The 20286-nt window shown below is 38.3% G+C and overlaps 1 protein-coding gene across 1 annotated transcript in view; it reads left to right on the top strand.

The window, feature by feature from the left end:
- Positions 1–20286, top strand: part of HSD17B12 (hydroxysteroid 17-beta dehydrogenase 12) — a 168169-nt gene that overhangs the window by 43585 nt on the left and 104298 nt on the right. Inside the window, exons 2-3 of the mRNA XM_081240077.1 lie at positions 12290–12336; positions 19245–19320. Coding sequence (XP_081096203.1) covers positions 12290–12336; positions 19245–19320 — 123 coding nt within the window. The remainder of the gene's footprint in view (positions 1–12289; positions 12337–19244; positions 19321–20286) is intronic.

A 20286-nucleotide genomic window follows, 5' to 3' on the forward strand; every position in this document is an offset into this window, starting at 1 on the left:
AGAATCTGCCTGCCAGTGCAGGGGACACAGGTTCGAGCCCTGGTCGGGGAAGATCCCACATGCCACGGAGCCACTAAGCTCGTGCACCACAACTACTGAGCCTGCGCTCTAGAGCCCACGAACCACAGCTACTGAGCCCAAGTGCCACAACTACTGAAGCTCGCATGCCTAGAGCCCGTGCTCTGCAACAAGAGAAGCCACCCAATGAGAAGCCCACACGCCGCAATGAAGAGTAGCCTCCCGCTCGCCGCAGCTAGAGAAAAGCCCGCGTGCAGCAACAAAGACCCAATGCAGCCAAAAAGAAAAATAAGTAAATAAATAAATAAATTAAAAGGGAGCAGGTGAAGTAGTTAGAAGGCTGTTGCAGTAGTTCTTGCGGGAGATGAATGCTGGTAGCCCCAGGTGGTGGCAATGGGGAGACGTGACTAGATTTGTGTTCCAGGTTTTATATAATTAGCCATAGGGAAATATTGTTGCCTTTTGACAGAAGAATGAGATCATAAAAATGGTGTTTGAGAAAGATAATTTTTAGCTGTGTATTGCATGAATCAAGTGGGAAGGAACTGAAAAGGGTCATTGCACAAGTCCTTGTGTGTTGGGATGGTAGCTTAGACTAGGGTGAGAGCTGTTGTGAGAATTAACTGGATAATATCAATGAAGTACCTTGAGCAAATAGTCTTAAAATGATGTGAATACTGTCGATGAAAATAATCAATAAACAATCAATAATGAGACTAGAAAAAGAGTTTTATTTGAACTGAACTGAGGACTATAGCTGGGAAAACAGCCTTCAGATAACTCTTGAGAAACTGCTCCTGAGAAGCCTGGTTTTCAGTACGGTTTTATATTTTGTTGGAAGAACATTAAACAACTCAGGGATACATTTCTTCAAGGTTTCCAAAAAAACGACCAGCATGTACACAGTGAGTCAGTATGGCCTTGGCGAAGGGAGTCTTATCATCAGAGGAGTACCAGCATTGGCATCCCAGGAAGGGAGACAGTTAATCTTTATTTTTAACGTGGACATTCTTTACTTCTCATCAGTGCGCCCTTTTCTTTAATAATTAAAGCAGGTGTACAGTGTATATTTGATAGGCCACAAACAGGCTGTTTCAGTTAAAATAAAATTCAAGTTAACTCGTATATAAGCCAGAATGGCTTCCCCATACCTCAAGATGTGAAAATTTATTTTATCAATATTAAATATTTTGTTTTAACAATTTACTGACAGCTTACTCTTGCTTTTCTGGCCCTGTAATAGTCACTTTAACAATATAGAAGTTTATTTATTTTTCACCCAGTTTAAAGAAGACCAGACAGACTTTTTGTGTATGTTGGTTTTTTTTTTTTTTTTTTTTTTTTGGCTACTCCTCACAGCATGCAGGATCTTAGTTTCCCAACCAGGGATCAAACCTGTGCCCCCTGCAGTGGAAGCTTGGAGTCCTAACCACTGGACTGCCAGGGAATTCCCACTTTTTGTGTATGTTTGATTCTCTGTGGTAAGCAGTTAATAAAAAAAATAACTGATTGGTTGAAAAAAAAACCTGGCATAGAAATTTCATGGAGTCATGAAAAAACTTGATTTCTACAAGTATGTTCCTTCATCTTAGCCCATGGCTTCTACCCTCAAGGTTACTTCCTGGTTCAAGACTGCTGGAGCTACAGCCATCATTTTTTGAATTGGCTAGACGATGGGCAGAAAGTGACTCTCCCTGCTGAGTCACTCCTTTAAGCAGCCTTTCTCAAAGTCCCTCACAACACTGCACCTTATTTTCAAGATTTAATCCCATGGCCACACCTAGCTGCTAGGGAGGTTGTATTCCAGGCCATGATTGCTGCAAAGAAGGAAGGGAAGGATGGGTACTGAGGAAGACAGCAGGCTCTGGCCCATGTGTGTACATAACATAAGAAGGATGGGTCCCCAGGATTGTTTTTGCACATTGCATCATCTTTCGGTGTGGCTATGAGTGCTTAATTTTTTCATCTTAAGAAAATGCAAAAAACAAGCAGTATTTCTAATTTGGATGATTTGGAAGCTGGTCTTTGTTTCATTTGGTTTTCATTGCAAGGTGGTAGGTATATCAGGGTGATAGTGCTTAGATCGTGTTTCTCAAAAGACCTATCAAGAAATAATCTTAAGTACTGCATTGATGAATATTTTAAAATGTTAATGTTTTTTTACATACATATTTTACACTAATCTATTTATATTTATTGAAACTGGTAGTCTTTTACAATAATCAAGTAGTTAAGTAAATAGTAGTCCAGTAATTAAGATTTCTATTAAATTTAATTTTTTAAAAATCAGTTTTAAGAATGTATTAGGTGACCTTAGGAAACACTGACTTAAGCAGTGTTACACTGATTTTTGGGAAACTGGAATAGATGAAGAACCTGCTGGATCAGTTTACACCATCTTTCTATTGCTGGTAGGAAAGGACTTCTGTTTTTGGAAAGGCAATTCAAGCACCCGGTTAAAAAATACCAACAGTAAGAAGAGTAAAAAATAGTAACCTCTTCCCTGTATTTCCCCAATGCCACAGAACAACTGCCAAAAGACTTTTGATTTAAGGTATGCTTTAATTAGCTTCAGTAGTTGTGGCTCGTGGGCTCTAGAGCACAGGCTCAGTAGTTGTGACGCACGGGCTTAGTTGCTCCGCTGTATGTGGGATCTTCCCGGACCAGGGCTCGAACCCATGTCCCCTGCATTGGCAGGCGGATTCTTAACCACTGTGCCACCAGGGAAGACCCAAGGATTTTTTTTCTATCCAACTATGAGCTGCTGTCTCTGCTACTACTGTTGGAAGGTATGTAGCTTTAAAGCAAAGAATATATCTTTAAAAGAAAAGGCAGGATAATCCTTGTCCCCATCCTCCCTGTCTTAAATAAACAAATTTATTATTATTATTTTTTGGCATCAAGTAAAACTTTTATGAGTGAGTAAAGTTTGACAGATGACTTGGTTGTGTCTGTACATTATTTCAAAGATATTACCTATCATATGACTTAGAGAACTAAAGAATTTGTCATTTCCTTTGATGGGGAAATGATACTTGATCCCCCGTTGCCTGGCCATTGTACATGACTCTGATTATTATAGAACTGCAGTGGTGCTTACAGAGATGAGTAAAGAAGGCTCTTGGTTTCCAGTTTTATTTTTTGTTTCTTTGTGCCCATAAAAATAATTTTTATACTTTTCTATTTTCTCAGGAAAAAAACATACTTGTGAGGCAGTATCTGACTTATGTGTAACTATACAGTTCTGTATTTGGTTTTGAGAATTATCAGAATATGGAAAAGTGATATTTTTATCTATCTAAAAAGATCAGAGGCTAAATTTTTAATATTTGTACAATTTAAAATTTTTTAATATTTATACAATTTAAAGTCATATTATTTCTGTTTAATATTTGAAGTCTTAACTGTGAAATGGGTGATTTATGGAACACCTAATAACTACAGTGGGTCTTATACATCATTGTATTCTCTGTAGTCATACACATAATAGTTTCTAAAAAGTGTTAATTTGATTTAAATTTGATAGTTAATAGCAGATGATAGGAAAAAATGTTCTTGTTGGGAGCATAAAGCTAAATCTTTTGAGAAGTGTATTTAGTATTTATTCTCAACTCAGTCTACTTTAAAATGTTTAAGAGGGACCTTGGGGGACTTCCAGTTTTAAAATAGCCAAGCAACAGTATTTCTAGCCTTTTATCTCTTGGAAATCCTCTCTAATAATTAGAATAAGGAACAGAAAGCACCATTTTGATGAAACTAGGGAACTTCTGAAATCCCTCATCCCCAGTCACAGCAAATGAAGTTGGAAGAGTGATAACTTACCTCACTGAGCCGACACCTGAGTGCTCATGGATGGTCCACCATTGGGAAGCAAGCAAGTTTGCTCTGCACCCCAGAAAAGCACAGGAATTACAAGTATCAGGTACCTCAAAAGACAGGGATAGGGAAGGGCACTGAACCAGATGTGCTTGAGACTCCAGAAAATTGGGCACAGAAGAGGGCAGAGGTGAGATACGAGACTGAGAACAAGGGTTAGGTGAAAAGTCTACAGACTAATAGCTGCCCAACTACCCAGCAGCCAGAAGACTGGAATTTGGGAAATGCTTAAGAGATACTGAAGGGTCCTAGGGAAAATGCAGATACTGACTTGTGGATTCCCTAATCAAAAAGCTGGTTTGCCCATCGATTACCCTATAGTGGGGGTCACAGTATAGTCATCCCACCCATGTACACTAATTGCCATGTTATTGCCTCCAAGATGAGAGAGACCAAAACAATCAAAAGGAACTTAGAGGAAACAGAATAAAAGAGTAGAAGAAAGCATAAATATGTAAACAAAGTCTAATTAATGTCCTCAGAGATAAGAGAAGATAATGGATTTATAATAAGAATAACTGCTGCTTTAAAAAGAGAAAGAGCAATCAGAATACAGAAGAGCTCTTCAAAATTAAAAAATTGGGGGCTTCCCTGGTGGCGCAGTGGTTGAGAGTCCGCCTGCCGATGCGGGGGACACGGGTTCGTGCCCTGGTCCGGGAAGGTCCCACGTGCCGCGGAGCGGCTGGGCCCGTGAGCCATGGCCGCTGAGCCTGCGCGTCTGGAGCCTGTGCTCCACAACGGGAGAGGCCGCGACAGTGAGAGGCCCGCGTACCACACACAAAAAAAAAATTAAAAAATTGGCAACCTAAGTTTAAAAAGTCAGTAGAACATTTGGAAAATAAAAGTTGAAGAAATTTCCAGGAAAGTAAACAAGAAGCAAAGTAAGATTAATAGAGAAACTCTTATGTCTGAACTCTGATTAATGGAAATTCTAGAGAAGAATGTGAAGAAATTATCAAAGAATTAATACATAAGAAAATTGCCAGAATTGAAGATCATGGATTTTCAGGCCCATCAGTGCCTAGCACCGATGAATGGAAAAGCACCCAGCCCAAGCTCTGTTACCATGACAGAGTCCTAAAGATTAAGTAACAATCCTAAAAGCCCCAGTGACCAAAAAGTTCATTTGCAAATTGTCTGAAATCAGAATGGTGAAACATTCTTTTTAAACAATACTGGTGCAGTGGAGAGTTGTTTTTAATTTTTGTTAAAAATGATGTTTAGAATTCCATACCTAGTGTCGACTTAAAAAAAAAAGCACAACCTAAAAGTTGAAAATTATGTTTTATTCGGTGGACATACTGAGGACTTAAGCCCAGGAGACAGCCTCTCAAATAGCACTGAGGGAGGAAAGGGAGGAGCCGGGTTACATAGGAGTTTTCGCGACAAAACCAAGTAATCAAAAGATTGCTGTTAATTAAAGAAAACCAGACTTCTTGAGTTAATGAATTTAGCAGTTTTCCATGTATGGGAAGATGCAAGAGACTGCGTTTATTGAAGTCATTGCTTTGATGTGCACCCTAAAAGGCCAGTATCCTGTTCCTCTCCATCCTGAACCCTCTCAGGGTGCGCACTTGGGGGTGGCTATGGCTTGATGGCCTCAACATCCGTTGTTTACTGATATGGCAGGTGACATTCTTTGTCCACACTAGTTAAACTGTTATGTGTGAAGTTAGAAATAGACTTTGTAAGGTCGGATCTTAAGAAACGGCATCGCGAGACAGAGGAAAGCTTCAAGTGAGCTTTATTAGGGGGCGCTCCCGGGCGAGGTTCACTGGTCCGCGAGAAAGGGGCCAGAGAAGTCGCACCCGGGCGAGGGTTGGGCAAGATTGTATAGGGGAAGAAGGGAAAGGGGTGTGGTGAATCTGGGAGGGCGCAGGGTATTCCTTATTTGGTGGTCTCTTCGGGTATCGTGGCGATATCTGGTGCCGGTTGCTTCAGTCTTGGGACCGCTAGTCCCGCCCCTTGAAAGGCGGGAAGGCTGGGCCGGGTGGAAAGCCCCCAGGTCAGTTCCTGGAACTGGGTGGTCCGGAATGTCTCCAGGTCAGTTTCTGGAACTGGGTGGTCTGGAGAGTTTCCCTCTGATGCAACCTGTGAATCTGATTGCGTTCCCCTGCCTCGGGCCAGTTGGCCTTACAGACTTTATTTTTAAAGATATAAAAATGTAAAAAAAATTTGCTTCAAACTGTCACACAAAGAGACGTGATAACCAAATTTAATATGATATTCTGGATGGCATCCTACAAGAGAAGGACACTCAGTAACAAGACAGTCTGAAAAAATATGAACTTTAGTTAATAATAATGTATCATAATTGGTTCATTAATTGTGACAAATTTACCATACCAACGTAAGATGTTAGTAATAGGATAAACTGGCTTGGAGTATAGGGAATACTCTGTATTATCTTCACTTTTTTTTTTGGTAAGTCTAAAACTTATTTTAAAATCTAAAATTTACTTTTAAAATGTTTACAAAATGTATCTTCATGCATCCTTTCTTGGGAAGCTAGATGTGCTGCATAATGAGGGAATAGAACAAGATCTAGAAAAGAAGAGCTTCAACCCAGGAGAGACAGTCTAAGGGAATTCCCAAGATTATGTTCTAGAACAATAGCTGTGCCACAGAGTATTCCAGGCTGGAGTAGGATGAAAGCTGGAGTGCTCTGTGAAGGCGATCTTTAAGGGGAAAAAAAAAAAAAAAGTAATGGAACAAATTGCTGGGGTTGATTATGTGGAAAATTATATCGAGAGGCTGTTAGAGACTGGGGGAAAATTTAAAAAGAAAACTACGCAAATGCAATAAAAAGGCAATTTTAATTCCATGAGAACAAAAGCGTTGATTAGGAAAGAGAATGTAATTCTACTATACTGTTTGGTTCGCTAGTGGATAATATATTTTTCTAGCCACAGTAATTGTTGTATAATAAAGAATTTGACTGACCTTTGTTCCTGGGAGGGAGCATCTAGATCCTTGGAATTTCCTAAGTGATAAGAGTGTCTTTATTATTTATGGTGGGCTCTGATAGATTATACTAATGAAATCAGTGGGACTGTACAGAGCTTCAGGATGGGGGCTGGTCCTGCCAGAAACACCAACCATGTGATTAGAAGATTGGAGCTTTGAGCCTTGTGATACCAACTCAACCTTCCAACCTCTGGGGAGGGAAGGGGGGTGGTTTGGAGATTGAGTTCAGTCCTGTGACCAGTGATTCAGTCGGCCATGCCGTTGTAATGAAACCCAGTGAAAACTCTGGACCCTGAAACTTGATGTAGATTCTTCCTAGTGGGTGAACACATTGATGTGCTGGGTGAGGGTGGGGGGATGACCTGCCCTGATTCAGAGAGGGCATGGAAGCTCTGCATTTGGGACCGCCCTTGCCCTTGCCCTAAGTGGCTTATTCATTTGGTTGGTCCTGATTTGTATCCTTTATTATAAAGCTGTAATCATGAACTGTAAGTTATCCTGAGGTCTGTGTGTCATTCTAGTGAATTATTGAACCTGAGGAGTTACGGGAACCGTGAACTTTGTAGCCAAGCAGTCACAAGTGTTGGTGGCCTAGGGACCCCTGAACTTGTGGCTGGTGCCTGCGTTGTGGGCAGTTTTGCTGGGGACCATGTCTTTCACCTGTGGGATCTGTGCTAACTCTGGGTGGTTAATATCAGAATTGAGTTGCAGTATTACAATCAGGTAAACACTGACAAGTGACAGAATCTTGTAATATAACTTCATTGGAAGGATGAGGAAAATATAAAGGGAGTAAAAGTTCTCATCAGACCTGAAGAGTCAAGTAATATATTGATGAATCCGGAAATTACAGTGTAACATAGGATTTAGAACATGTAAAGATAAGGAAAAACAATTAAAAGCAATGAAAATGGTTGCTTCTGGGGATGGAATAGGAAGGTGCAGAAGGAGAGAGGTAAAGTCCTGGTATTTTGGGCCTAAAAATTTGTAACTATTATCTTTTTTGGACTAAGTTATGTATTCGACATAAATAAAATCACTTTAAAAAAGAAGGAGCTTGACTGTAGGCTGCCAGTAGTTCATCAGGAAATAAACTTGGACAGTGAGATGTGTGTATGTGTTTGGGGGGGATGCTCTCAGGAAGAGCACCTGTGAGGAAGCAAACGAAGCCGAGTAGGGCAGAGGGAGAAGTCAAACTGTGATGCAGGAGTCACCTGATCCCATGGGAAGCTCTGAACCTGGGATGGTGCTTCAGAGATGCCTAACTAATGCTTAAGGGAGCTGGATCTTTGTGTGGACCAGTCATTAGACGTGTACTGCCCAGGGGAGGAGCTGTAACCTTGGCTGAGGGCAGTTCCTGGGAGGTGTTCACTTGTGAGCTGACAGCAGATAACACTCCTGGCCAGAGGAGGGCCCGAAGGCCTCTGTGCTGGAGGGGGGTGTGGTTGGTGCTCTAACAGAACCCATTACAAACGCCAAAACCTGGAGAATCTGGAAAAGGAAGGTTTGATATCCCTTAGGCAAATTTTATAATCTCTACTCCTGGCATATTCTGAGCTATCCAGGATTGGTTTTTTTTTTTTTTTTAATTTATTTTATTTTTATTTATTTTTGGCCGTGTTGGGTCTTTGTTGCTGCGCGCGGGCCTTCTCTAGTTGCGGCGAGCGGGGGCTACTCTTCGTTGCGATGCGCGGGCTTCTCATTGCGGTGGCTTCTCTTGTTGCGGAGCACCGGCTCTAGGCGCGCGGGCTCAGTAGTTGTGGCACGCGGACTCTAGAGCTCAGGCTCAGTAGTTGTGGCGCAAGGGCTTAGTTGCTCCATGGCATGTGGGATCTTCCCGGACCAGGTCTCGAACCCATGTCCCCTGCATTGGCAGGCGGATTCTTAACCATTGCGCCAGCAGGGAAGCCCTCCAGGACTATTTTTTTTTTTAATTTTATTTATTTATTTAGTGTTATGCGGGCCTCTCACTGTTGTGGCCTCTCCCGTTGCGGAGCACAGGCTCCGGACGCGCAGGCTCAGCGGCCATGGCCCACGGGCCCAGCCGCTCCGCGGCACGTGGGATCCTCCCAGACCGGGGCACGAACCCGCGTCCCCTGCATCGGCAGGCGGACTCTCAACCACTGCGCCACCAGGGAGGCCCCCCTCCAGGACTATTTTTAAAGTGTGGTATGCTGCTTTAGCTCAGCCTGGGGTTGGCAATTTTAAATACACACAAACACACACACATGCACACACACACACACACACACACACCAGAGTCATCTGTGTTCTTCTGAAATATGTATATTCCAGCCCCAAATTCTAGATGCATTATTTGGAGTGGCTTTATTGTGGTTTAATTATTGAGCATTTCTGATTGAGGGATTTTAAAGCACACAATCTGAGAAAATCTGATGTTGCCACTGATTCAGTGCTGTAATCACGTATAGGATTTGCTTGCTCCACAGTTGTAGAGAATAAACAGAATAATCTAGGTACCAAAGGCTCTGTGAATGGACAGATTGAGTGGCAGACAGATTAGGAGAATATAAGGTATTGTACTTGTAAAGTGAAGATCTTTGAGAAACCAGGTTCTCAGGGAAATCGTCCAAGTCTCGTGTGTTTTGTAGTTTGTAAGACCAAGTAAACGTCAGCATCATTCATGCATTCAGCAAATGTCTACTGAGCACCTACCTTGTGCACATCACATAGCAAGGAGCCTGGAATCTGGCAGAAGAATTAAGACGTGTACACGTAAGAAAACGCAATTCAAAGTAGAGAGTGGTAAGTGCTGTAAGAGAAGTGCATGTAAAGGGCTAAGGGAGCTTAGGGGAGAGAGAGGTTTCTTTTGTTTGAAGTTATCTGAACAGTGGAATTAGTTGGTGGAGTTTGAACAAGCCTTTGAAGGAAGAGGCGAGGAGGTGAGGTTCTGGGGATCTTGGAGAGAGCAGAAAAGTTTATCACAGAAGGAAAAGGAGAGAATTGGAAACAGAAAATGTTTATACTTCATGTGTGACACATTAGTGCATCAGTAACAGGAATACAGTATAAAACTTGGGTCCCCGTACTTCCAAAATACTCAGGAGATGAAAAGTTACAGAAATATGCAACTGAATTGATCATGAGGTTGGAGGAACTCTCATATGATACTTAATTTCATATAGATGGGTTCTGCTATGAATGTTTAAATCCATGACTTAGTAATGTTTCTTGTAAACAAAACCACAATCATAAAAATACATGAGTTACCTTTGGGAGATGCCAGAGCACCAATTTACTTTGAAAACTGGTAAAGGAGAAAAAAAATCAAAACATTTATCTTGTGTTCCTGTGCAAACTCTGTATCATTTGTAATCAGATAACTGATGAGGAGTCATTTCTCTATGGAACTATTCCAGCTACTAAATGAAGATGGGATGATAGAATTCAAATATCACCATTTTGCAATCTCTAATGAAATAATGTGTTTCAGCGGTGATCATCAATGGCTGCTAATATGACAAAAAGTAAGGTTAGCAAACATGTGCCTCCTGATGGAAATATGCAATATCACTTATGAAGTATTCTTACCCAAAAAATCAAACCTGAATTTGATCATGTACAACTAACTTTAGGGGATGGAAGAACATGTTAAATGACATCAGGAGGATGCAATCAGCCAATGACAGGCTGGTTAAGTATAAATGTATGACCTAATGTCTTCAACAAATGACAGGGGGTGGGGTGAGCAGGGAGGGAGAGGAAGAATAAGAGGAGGAGATGGGGGGGGGAGAAAAAGAGAGATGGAGACAGATAGATAAGTAGATCTAGATAGATATGATTTCATAACTTATTCTATTATTTCATAATCTATTATGATTATGAAAGATATGGCTAGGAAGAATTTAGATATGTTTGCCATATTTCTGCATAATAAAAGTAGGGACCATCATGTAATTTCAAAGAAGTGGTTTTAGGACAAATACAAGAAAATCCTACTTTACACCATAACTTGTTTCCATAATTTATACATGGTTTGGGAAAACTCATAGAGAAGTTTGGGGGGGCATCCCTAACCTTTTGGGATGCTATTCAAAACCATGCTATGAATTTGTAACAAACATTATTCCGGTATTGTAGAGGTAAGATACCATGGTGTAGCCTGACCCATTATCATTTTCAAATGTTTGTGCTACATAAGGTTTTAGAGCTTTTAAGAGAAATATACTCTCTCCCTTAGAAGAAATAGATGTTATCCAATTTCTACTACCTATAGTTAAAAAAAAAGTCTATTAAGGTATAACAGATACAGTGTGTACTTAATTGTACAGCTACATGAATTTTTACATACACACATACACAACAAGATATAGAATATTTCCTACATCCTGAAGGTTCCCTTAATGCCTCTTCCCTGTCATCTACCCCATTACTCGGGGTAGCCAATATTATCACTTCTATCTTTATAGATTAGTTTTGCCCTTTTTGAAATTGCATAAATGGAATCATAACAGCTTGTACACTTTTATCTCAGGCTTTTTTCACTCAACATAATGTCTGGGAGATGTGTTCTTGTTTTGAGTGTATTGGTAGTTCTTTTTTTCATAATTGATATTTAGTATTGTGTGAATATATCTGTTTTTTTAACCTTTTTTTAAAATTAATTTTATTTTATTTATTTTTGGCTGTGTTGGGTCTTTGTTGCTGTGCGTGGGCTTTCTCTAGTTGCGGTGAGGGGGGACTACTCTTCTTTGCAGTGCACGGGCTTCTCATTGTGTACTGTGTTAATATATCTTAATTTACTTATTCTCTTGTAGTTTATTATTTGGGCATGTTTACCAACTATACGTAAATAAAGCTACCATGGACATTGTTTTGGTAACATGATGCCTGTTACCTCTTGGAAATTGTTAAGTCATAGATAGGCACACATTTATTTCTGGACATAATGTAAAATCGTTGTTCCAAAATGACTGTCAATTTACAGCGCCACCAGCAATGTATGAGAGTTCTAGTTGCTCCACATCCTTGTCAACACTTGGTATTGCAGTCTTTTAAATTTTAGCCATTGTCATGGGTATTCATTCCTAAATTTGAGCCACTGGTAATTGCTCCATCTTTTACATCAAGTACAGTTGACCCTTGAACAGCATGGGGGGGTTAGGGGCACGGACCCTCCATACAGTTGGAAATTCAAGTATAACTTTACATTTGGCTCTCAGTATCTGGATCTTACATCCGAGGTTTTGCATCTGTGGATTCAACCAACCTTGGATTGTGTAGTACTGTAGTGTGTATTTATTGGAAAAGATCTCTGCATATAGGTGGACCCTTGCAGTTCCAACCCATGTTGTTCAAGGGTCACCTGTATTACACAGGTCTTCTTGTGTCTAATTGGTGGGTCCTAATTGTGATCAGTTCTGCATTGTAATTCTTAAACTAAACTGTTACTTTTTTCTTTTCTCAGTTGTCACAGGTAGTACTGATGGAATTGGAAAATCATATGCAGAAGAGGTAGGTAATTTTCAAAGACTTCTCTTTTTGGTGTAAGAATATAAGAACAGATATAGAATGATCTCTTATAGTAGTTTTGATTTTTGAAGTTAAAAGCACAAATATAGTGTTACACTATATAATAGATGTACTTTGTTTCGATCTTGTTAGAAATGCTGTGTTTGCTTAAACACACTTTAAAACAAATTTTTGTGCAAAATGTGTGTCAAACTTTTTATCCTGGGAAGTTGGAGTTGTGAAAATTTTAGTGTAATTTTATTTTATATTGTGTAACTATAGACAGTTCTCAGTTTTTAAAGTTAATTGTTTTGGATTATTTTCCAAAAGGTAGACAGATTATTAGAGAGTGGTTACATCTCCAAACAAGTCCATGGCGTCATTTTCACAAGAAGGACTGTGATGGATGGACAGATATTGACAGACACAGGCAAAAGATTCAAGTTCTCTGTAATGTAATTGAAGGAAGGGAAACCATGATAGTTTGAAGACCACTGTACAAAGCTCTCCTGTGAAGGAGAGCTTCCCTGCCTTCCAGTTCCACAGAGGCACCAATAGCCTCTGATATTGCCCGATTGTGATAAAGGTCCTGACAGATCCATTGAATCTCTCATTTGTCCTTTAAAAAGGGTTTTAAAAAAAAATCCTTTGTTTTCTGAGCTTTTTATTTTGAGTATAAAAGCTACAGAAAAGTTTTAGGAAGAGTATACAATGAACACCCATACACCTTTCACAAGGATTCGCCAGCTGTTAACATTTTGCTACATTTAACTTATAATTTGGCTGGACTATTTGGGAGTTACAGACATTGTAACAGTTCACTCCTAAATATTTCAGCTTGAAGCTTCTGAGAACTAGAATATTCACTGTTGTAACCACAGTACACTGGCCACACATAGGAAGTTTAACTTGACACAATACTATTATTATACAATATACAGTCCATATACAAGTTTCCCAATTGTCCCATTAATGTGTTTCATAGAGCTTCTTTTTTTGTTCCAAAATCCATTTAAGGATTATGCATTGCTTCTTAATGTCATATTTCTTGACTAGGAGAGTTCCCTAGCCCCTCCTTTCTTTCTCTTTTTTCTTTTACAACAGTGGCATTTTTAAAAAAAACCTAGGCCAGTTGTTTTGTAGATTTCTCAATATGGATTTGTCTGATTGTTTCCTCATGATTAGATTCAAGTTAAACATTTTTTAGCAGGAATGCTACACAGGTGATACTGTATTCTTTTGAGTTTATCTTATCAGGAGCCACAAGAAGTCCATTTGTTCCTTTATTGATTATGTTAAAATAAATCATTTATTAAGACGTTGTCTACCATAATTTTCCATTATAAAAGTACCTTTTCCCCTTTGTAATTAATAAAGAATCTGTGGGATGATACTTTGAGACTGTATGGATATTTCATTTCCCAACAATCTTCCACGCAGCATGTGTTGCTGTTTTTTGCCTAAATTAGTTGTTACTAGGGTGGTTTAAAAATGGTAATTTTCTGAAATTTTGAATTTTATTTAATTTAATTTTTTATACAGCAGGTTCTTATTAGTGATCAATTTTATCCACATCAGTGTATACATGTCAATCCCAATTGCCCAATTCATCACACCCCCCCCCCCCACCCCCACCACTTCCCGCCCTTGGTGTGCATACGTTTGTTCTCTACATCTGTGTCTCTATTCCTGCCCTGCAAACCCATTCATCTGTACCATTTTTCTGGGTTCCACATAATATGCGTTAATATACGATATTTGTTTTTCTCTTTCTGACTTACTGCACTCTGTATGACAGTCTCTAGACCCATCCATGTCTCTACAAATGACCCAATTTCTTTCCTTTTTATGGCTGAGTAATATTCCATTGTATATATGTACCACATCTTCTTTATCCTTTCATCTGTCGATGGGCATTTAGGTTGCTTCCATGACCTGGCTATTGTAAATAGTGCTGCAATGAACATTGGGGTGCATGTGTCTTTTTGAATTATGGTTTTCTCTGGGTATATGCCCAGTAGTGGGATTGCTGGATCATATGGTAATTCTATTTTTAGTTTTTTAAGGAACCTTCATACTTTTATCCATAGTGGCTGTATCAGTGTACATTCCCACCAACAGTGCAAGAGGGTTCCCTTTTCTCCACACCCTCTCCAGCATTTGTTGTTTGTAGATTTTCTAATGATGCCCATTCTAAACTGGTGTGAGGTGATACCTCATTGTAGTTTTGATTTGCATTTCTCTAATAATTAGTGATGTTGAGCAGCTTTTCATGTGCTTCTTGGCCATCTATATGTCTTCTTTGGAGAAATGTCTATTTAGGTCTTCTGCCCATTTTTTGATTGGGTTGTTTGTTTTTGTAATATTGAACTGCATGAGCTCTTTGTATATTTTGGAGATTAATTCTTTGTATGTTGATTCATTTGCAAACATTTCCTCCCATTCTGAGGGTTGTCTTTTCATCGTGTTTGTAGTTTCCTTTGCTTTGCAAAAGCTTTTAAGTTTCATTAGGTCCCATTTGTTTATTTTTGTTTTTATTTCCATTACTCTAGGAGGTGGATCAAAAAAGATCTTGCTGTGATTTATGTCAAAGAGTGTTCTTCCTGTGTTTTCCTCTAAGAGATTTATAGTGTCCAGTCTTACATTTAGGTCTTTAATCCATTTTGGGTTTATTTTTGTGTATGGTGTTAGGCAGTGTTCTAATTTCATTCTTTTACATGTAGCTGTCCAGTTTTCCCACTTATTGAAGAGACTGTCTTTTCTCCACTTTTTGTCTCTGGGCTTTCTGTCCTGTTCCATTGATCTATATTTCTGTTTTTGTGCCGGTACCATATTGTCTTGATTACTGTAGTTTTGTAGTATAGTCTGAAGTCAGGGAGTCTGATTCCTCCAGCTCTGTTTTTTTCCCTCAAGACTGCTTTGGCTATTTGGGGTCTTTTATGTCTCCATACAGAATTTATGATTTTTTGTTCTAGTTCTGTAAAAAATGCCACTGGTGATTTGATAGGGATTTCACTGAATCTGTAGATTGCTTTGGGTAGTATAGTCATTTTCACAATATTGATTCTTCCAATCCAAGAACATGGTATATCTCTCCATCTGTTTGTATCATCTTTAATTTCTTTCATCAGTGTCTTATAGTTTTCTGCATACAGGTCTTTTGTCTCCCTAAGTAGGTTTATTCCTAGGTATTTTATACTTTTTGTTGCAGTGGTAAATGGGAGTGTTTCCTTAATTTCTCTTTTAGATTTTTCATCATTAGTGTATAGGAATGCAAGAGATTTCTGTGCATTCATTTTGTATCCTGCAACTTTACCAGATTCATTGATTAGCTCTAGTAGTTTTCTGGTGGCATCTTTCAGATTCTCTATGTATCGTATCATGTCATCTGCAAACAGTGACAATTTGTATTCCTTTTATTTCTTTGTCTTCTCTGATTGCCATGCCTAGGACTTCCAAAACTATATTGAATAATAGTGGCAAGAGTGGACATCCTTGTCTTGTTCCTGATCTTAGAGGAAATGCATTCAGTTTTTCACCATTGAGAATGGTGTTTGCTGTGGGTTTGTCTTATATGACCTTTATTATGTTGAGGTAGGTTCCTTCTATGCCCACTTTCTGGAGAGTTTTTATCATAAATGGGTGTTGAATTTTGTCAAAAGCTTTTCCTGCATCTATTGAGATGATCATATGGTTTTTATTCTTCAATTTGTTAATATGGTGTATCACATTGATTTGTGTATATTGAAGAATCCTTGCATCCCTGGTATAAATCCCACTTGATCGTGGTGTATGATCCTTTTAATGTGTTGTTGGATTCTGTTTGCTAGTGTTTTGTTGAGGATTTTTGCATCTATATTCATCAGTGATATTGGTCTTTAATTTTCTTTTTTTGTAGTATCTGTCTGGTTTTGGTATCAGGGTGATGGTGGCCTCATAGAATGAGTTTGGTAGTATTCCTTCATCTGCAATTTTTTGGAAGAGTTTGAGAAGGATGTGTGTTAGCTTTTCTCTAAATGTTTGATAGAATTCACCTGTGAAGCCATCTGGTCCTGGGCTTTTGTTTGTTGGAAGATTTTTAATCACAGTTTCAATTTCATTACTTGTGATTGGTCTGTTCATATTTTCTACTTCTTCCTGGTTCAGTCTTGAAAGGTTATACCTTTCTAAGAATTTGTCCATTTCTTCCAGGTTGTCCAGTTTATTGGCATAGAGTTGCTTGTAGTAGTCTCCTATGATGCTTTGTATTTCTGCAGTGTCCATTGTAACTTCTTCTTTTGCATTCCTAATTTTATTGATTTGAGTCCTCTCCCTCTTTTTCTTGATGAGTCTGGCTAAAGGTTTATCAATTTTGTTTATCTTCTCAAAGAACCAGCTTTTAGTTTTATTGAGCTTGGCTATTGTTTTCTTCGTTTCTATTTCATGTATTTCTGCTTTGATCTTTATGATTTCTTTCCTTCTACTAACTTTGGGTTTTGCTTGTTGTTCTTTCTGTAGTTCCTTTAGGTGTAAGGTTAGATTGTTTATTTGAGATTTTTCTTGTTTCTTGAGGTAGGCTTGTATTGCTATAAACTTCCCTCTTAGAACTGCTTTTGCTGCATCCCGCAGGTTTTGGATTGTCGTATTTTCTTTGTAATTTGTCTCTAGGTATTTTTTGATTTCCTCTTTGTTTTCTTCCGTGATGTCTTGGCTATTTAGTAATGTATTGTTTAGCCTCCATGTGTTTGTGTTTTTTACGTTGTTTTCCCTGTAATTCATTTCTAATCTCCTGGTCAGAAAAGATGCTTGATATGATTTCAATTTTCTGAAATTTACTGAGGCTTGATTTGTGACCCAGGGTGTGATCTATCCTGGAGAATGTTCCGTGTGCACTTGAGAAGACAGTGTAATCTGCTGTTTTTGGATGGAATGTCCTATAAATATCAATTAAATCTGTCTGGTCTGTTGTGTCATTTAAAGCTTGTGTGTCCTTGTTAATTTTCTGTCTGGATGATCTGTCCATTGGTGTAAGTGAGGTGTTAAAGTCCCCCACTATTATTGTGTTACTGTCGATTTCCTCTTTTATAGCTGTTAGCAGTTGCCTTATGTGTTGAGGTGCTCCTTTGTTGGGTGCAAATATATTTATAATTGTTATATCTTCTTGGATTGATCCCTTGATCGTTATGTAGTGTCCTTCCTTGTCTCTTGTAACATTCTTTATTTTAAAGTCCATTTTATCTGATAAGAGTATTGCTACTCCAGCTTTCTTTTGATTTCCATTTGCATGGAGTATCTTTTTCCATCCCCTCACTTTCAGTCTGTATGTATCCCTAGGTCTGAAGTTGGTCTCTTGTAGACAGCATATATATGGGTCTTGTTTTTGTATCCATTCAGCGAGCCTGTGTCTTTTGGTTGGAGCATTTAATCCATGTACGTTTAAGGTAGTTATCAGTAATGTATGTTCCTATTACCATTTTCTTAATTGTTATGGGTTTGTTTTTGTACGTCCTTTTCTTCTCTTGTGTTTCCCACTTAGAGAAGTTACTTCAGCATTTGTTGTAGAGCTGGTTTGGTGGTGCTGAGTTCTCTTAGCTTTTGCTTTCCTGTAAAGCTTTTGATTTCTCTGTGGAATGTGAATGAGATCCTTGCCAGGTAGAGTAATCTTGGTTTTACGTTCTTCCCTTTCATCACTTTAAATATATCATGCCACTCCCTTTTGGCTTGTAGAGTTTCTGCTGTGAAATCAGCTTTTAACCTTGTGGGTGTTCCCTTGTATGTTGTCGTTTTTCCCTTGTTGCTTTCAATAATTTTTCTTTGTCTTTAATTTTTGTCAGTTTGATTACTATGTGTGTTGGCGTGTTTCTCCTTGGGTTTATCCTGCCTGGGACTGTGCTTCCTGGACTTGGGTGGCTATTTCCTTTCCTAAGTTAGGGAAGAAAACCAGTAATTTTTTAATGATAATGATATCTGTCCTTTTACATTTACATTAGATGCTGTTTTTCTATAAAAAACAGCTTTTCCTTGTTCTTCCTCCCCCATTTTTTAGAAAAACTATCAGTATATATTCATGGGTTCTTTAGATGTTTTATAAATGATTAATTTAGTAAATTATTACCAACCTTAATTATTTTTATAAAAAAATGTTCTTCCATATCTTCTCATTTGCAGTACTACGGTTAATAAAAGTTGGCTTGAGGATTTAGGACTGGAAAATTAGTTCACTAAATCACTTTTAGTTCATAGCACCTAATTTATTCTCATTTATATACTGTCTGGAGTAGTTCACTAAAAAGTTCTGTGTATATCAGTGTTTTTTTCCTCTGCCACTATATTTATGCGTCTCTGGGGTAGAAACCATGTTCCCATAAATCGTTCATTCTATGAAGCACTTACACAGCACTGGGGAAGTACATAGAGGGTACCCTTCAGGAAATTCTTTTTTAAGTCATCCAATAAACTATCTTAGTTTGCACTTGTAGTCCATAAAGTCTAATGTTTAAATAAACATTTTTAAATTGATTCAATTTTTAGGAATTCCTAACATTTTAACTGTGGTTTTCTTTGCCAGTTCTGCAGTCTTCATGTATCCTCTCTAAAATGAAAACATTTTTAAAGCTAATTTTTCAATTAAAAAAGTAATAGATACTTATGGTGTAAAAAAACTAAGTATAGACAAGTCTAAAATAAAAGTAAAAGTCTTCCTTTTTCTAAAACCCTATGACTTTTATATATTAGCTTGATTGAGAAAGATAACCCTTTGGGGAATCATTTTGTTTTGCCCATTCATTGCACTCGGGTTTATTAGTTTTTTAACTTGGATTATCATATGGTCAGATTTTCTTAAAGTGACACTGTATCTATCAATAATTTACATTTTAAAGTGAAACACGCAGGTGTCATTCAGCTGTTTGGTGTCTCTTTTATTGTTTTAGTTAGCAAAGCGTGGAATGAAGATTGTCCTTATCAGCAGATCACAGGACAAACTGAACCAGGTTTCCAGTGAAATAAGTAAGTTCTCACATCACCCTTCCCTCCCGTTATGATCACAGAAGGAATATAGCTAGTCTAAATTTAATGTTTTCAAGTAGATATCTAGCATTGACATAATTATTTATAGTTCAGAAAGCTGCTTTTTCGTGCTGTTAATGGGATGTTTCACAGATGGATCATCAGTTTTTTCAAATTAATATAGGACTATTATAATTTGCTTAAAATGTCTTTAAGTGACTCATTTAGGTTCTTTTGTCAGGAGTCAAATTCTCTGATCATTTTATCATGTTCTCTTTAAATATCTGAATTCCTTTTCTGTTGTTTCATTTAAATATTCTTGCATTTTTTTACTCTTTGACTTCGTTGTCTTTAAATGGTATATCATATATGATTGAGGAAGAAATGCAAAAGGTAGCATATATACATGTGACAGGGAAACTACTTTGAACTTTTTTCTTAGCTATGCTTGAAACCTGAATTATAATACGGCAAAAACTCTTTCAACTGACATTCAGTTAACCAACCAGCTGGATAAACCAGTGTTGTCCATTTCCTTGGTAAAATGTACTGACTCATGTTCCCAGTATGCTAACTGTTTGTGACCTGTAGGCTTCTCCGTTTGATGCTTGTGTACTTTTATTCCTATAGGTCAAATGGTTTATTTATGAACAGTCAGTTGTATTTGTTTCCAAACTTACTTATGCTGGGTGCATTTGTTATTAATATTCTGTAAACTGATGCAATACTAATTTAAAAAGGGGAATACAAGAACTAAGTTAAAAGCTCTGAAAAAACTGAGAAAAGCAAGTTTTTTTAGAAATTGGCTGTCAGAAATTCCATGGTGGTCCAGTCGTTTGGACTCAGCGCATTCACTGCTGGGCCCGGGTTCGATCCCTGGTCTGGGAACTAAGATCCCAGAAGTCCCATGGTGCAGCCAAAAAAAAAAAAAAAGAAATTGGCTATCAAGTTAGGGGTAAACAAGAA

This window comes from Mesoplodon bidens (assembly GCF_964165515.1).
Source record: "Mesoplodon bidens genome assembly, chromosome: 7".
Lineage (NCBI taxonomy): Eukaryota > Metazoa > Chordata > Mammalia > Artiodactyla > Ziphiidae > Mesoplodon > Mesoplodon bidens.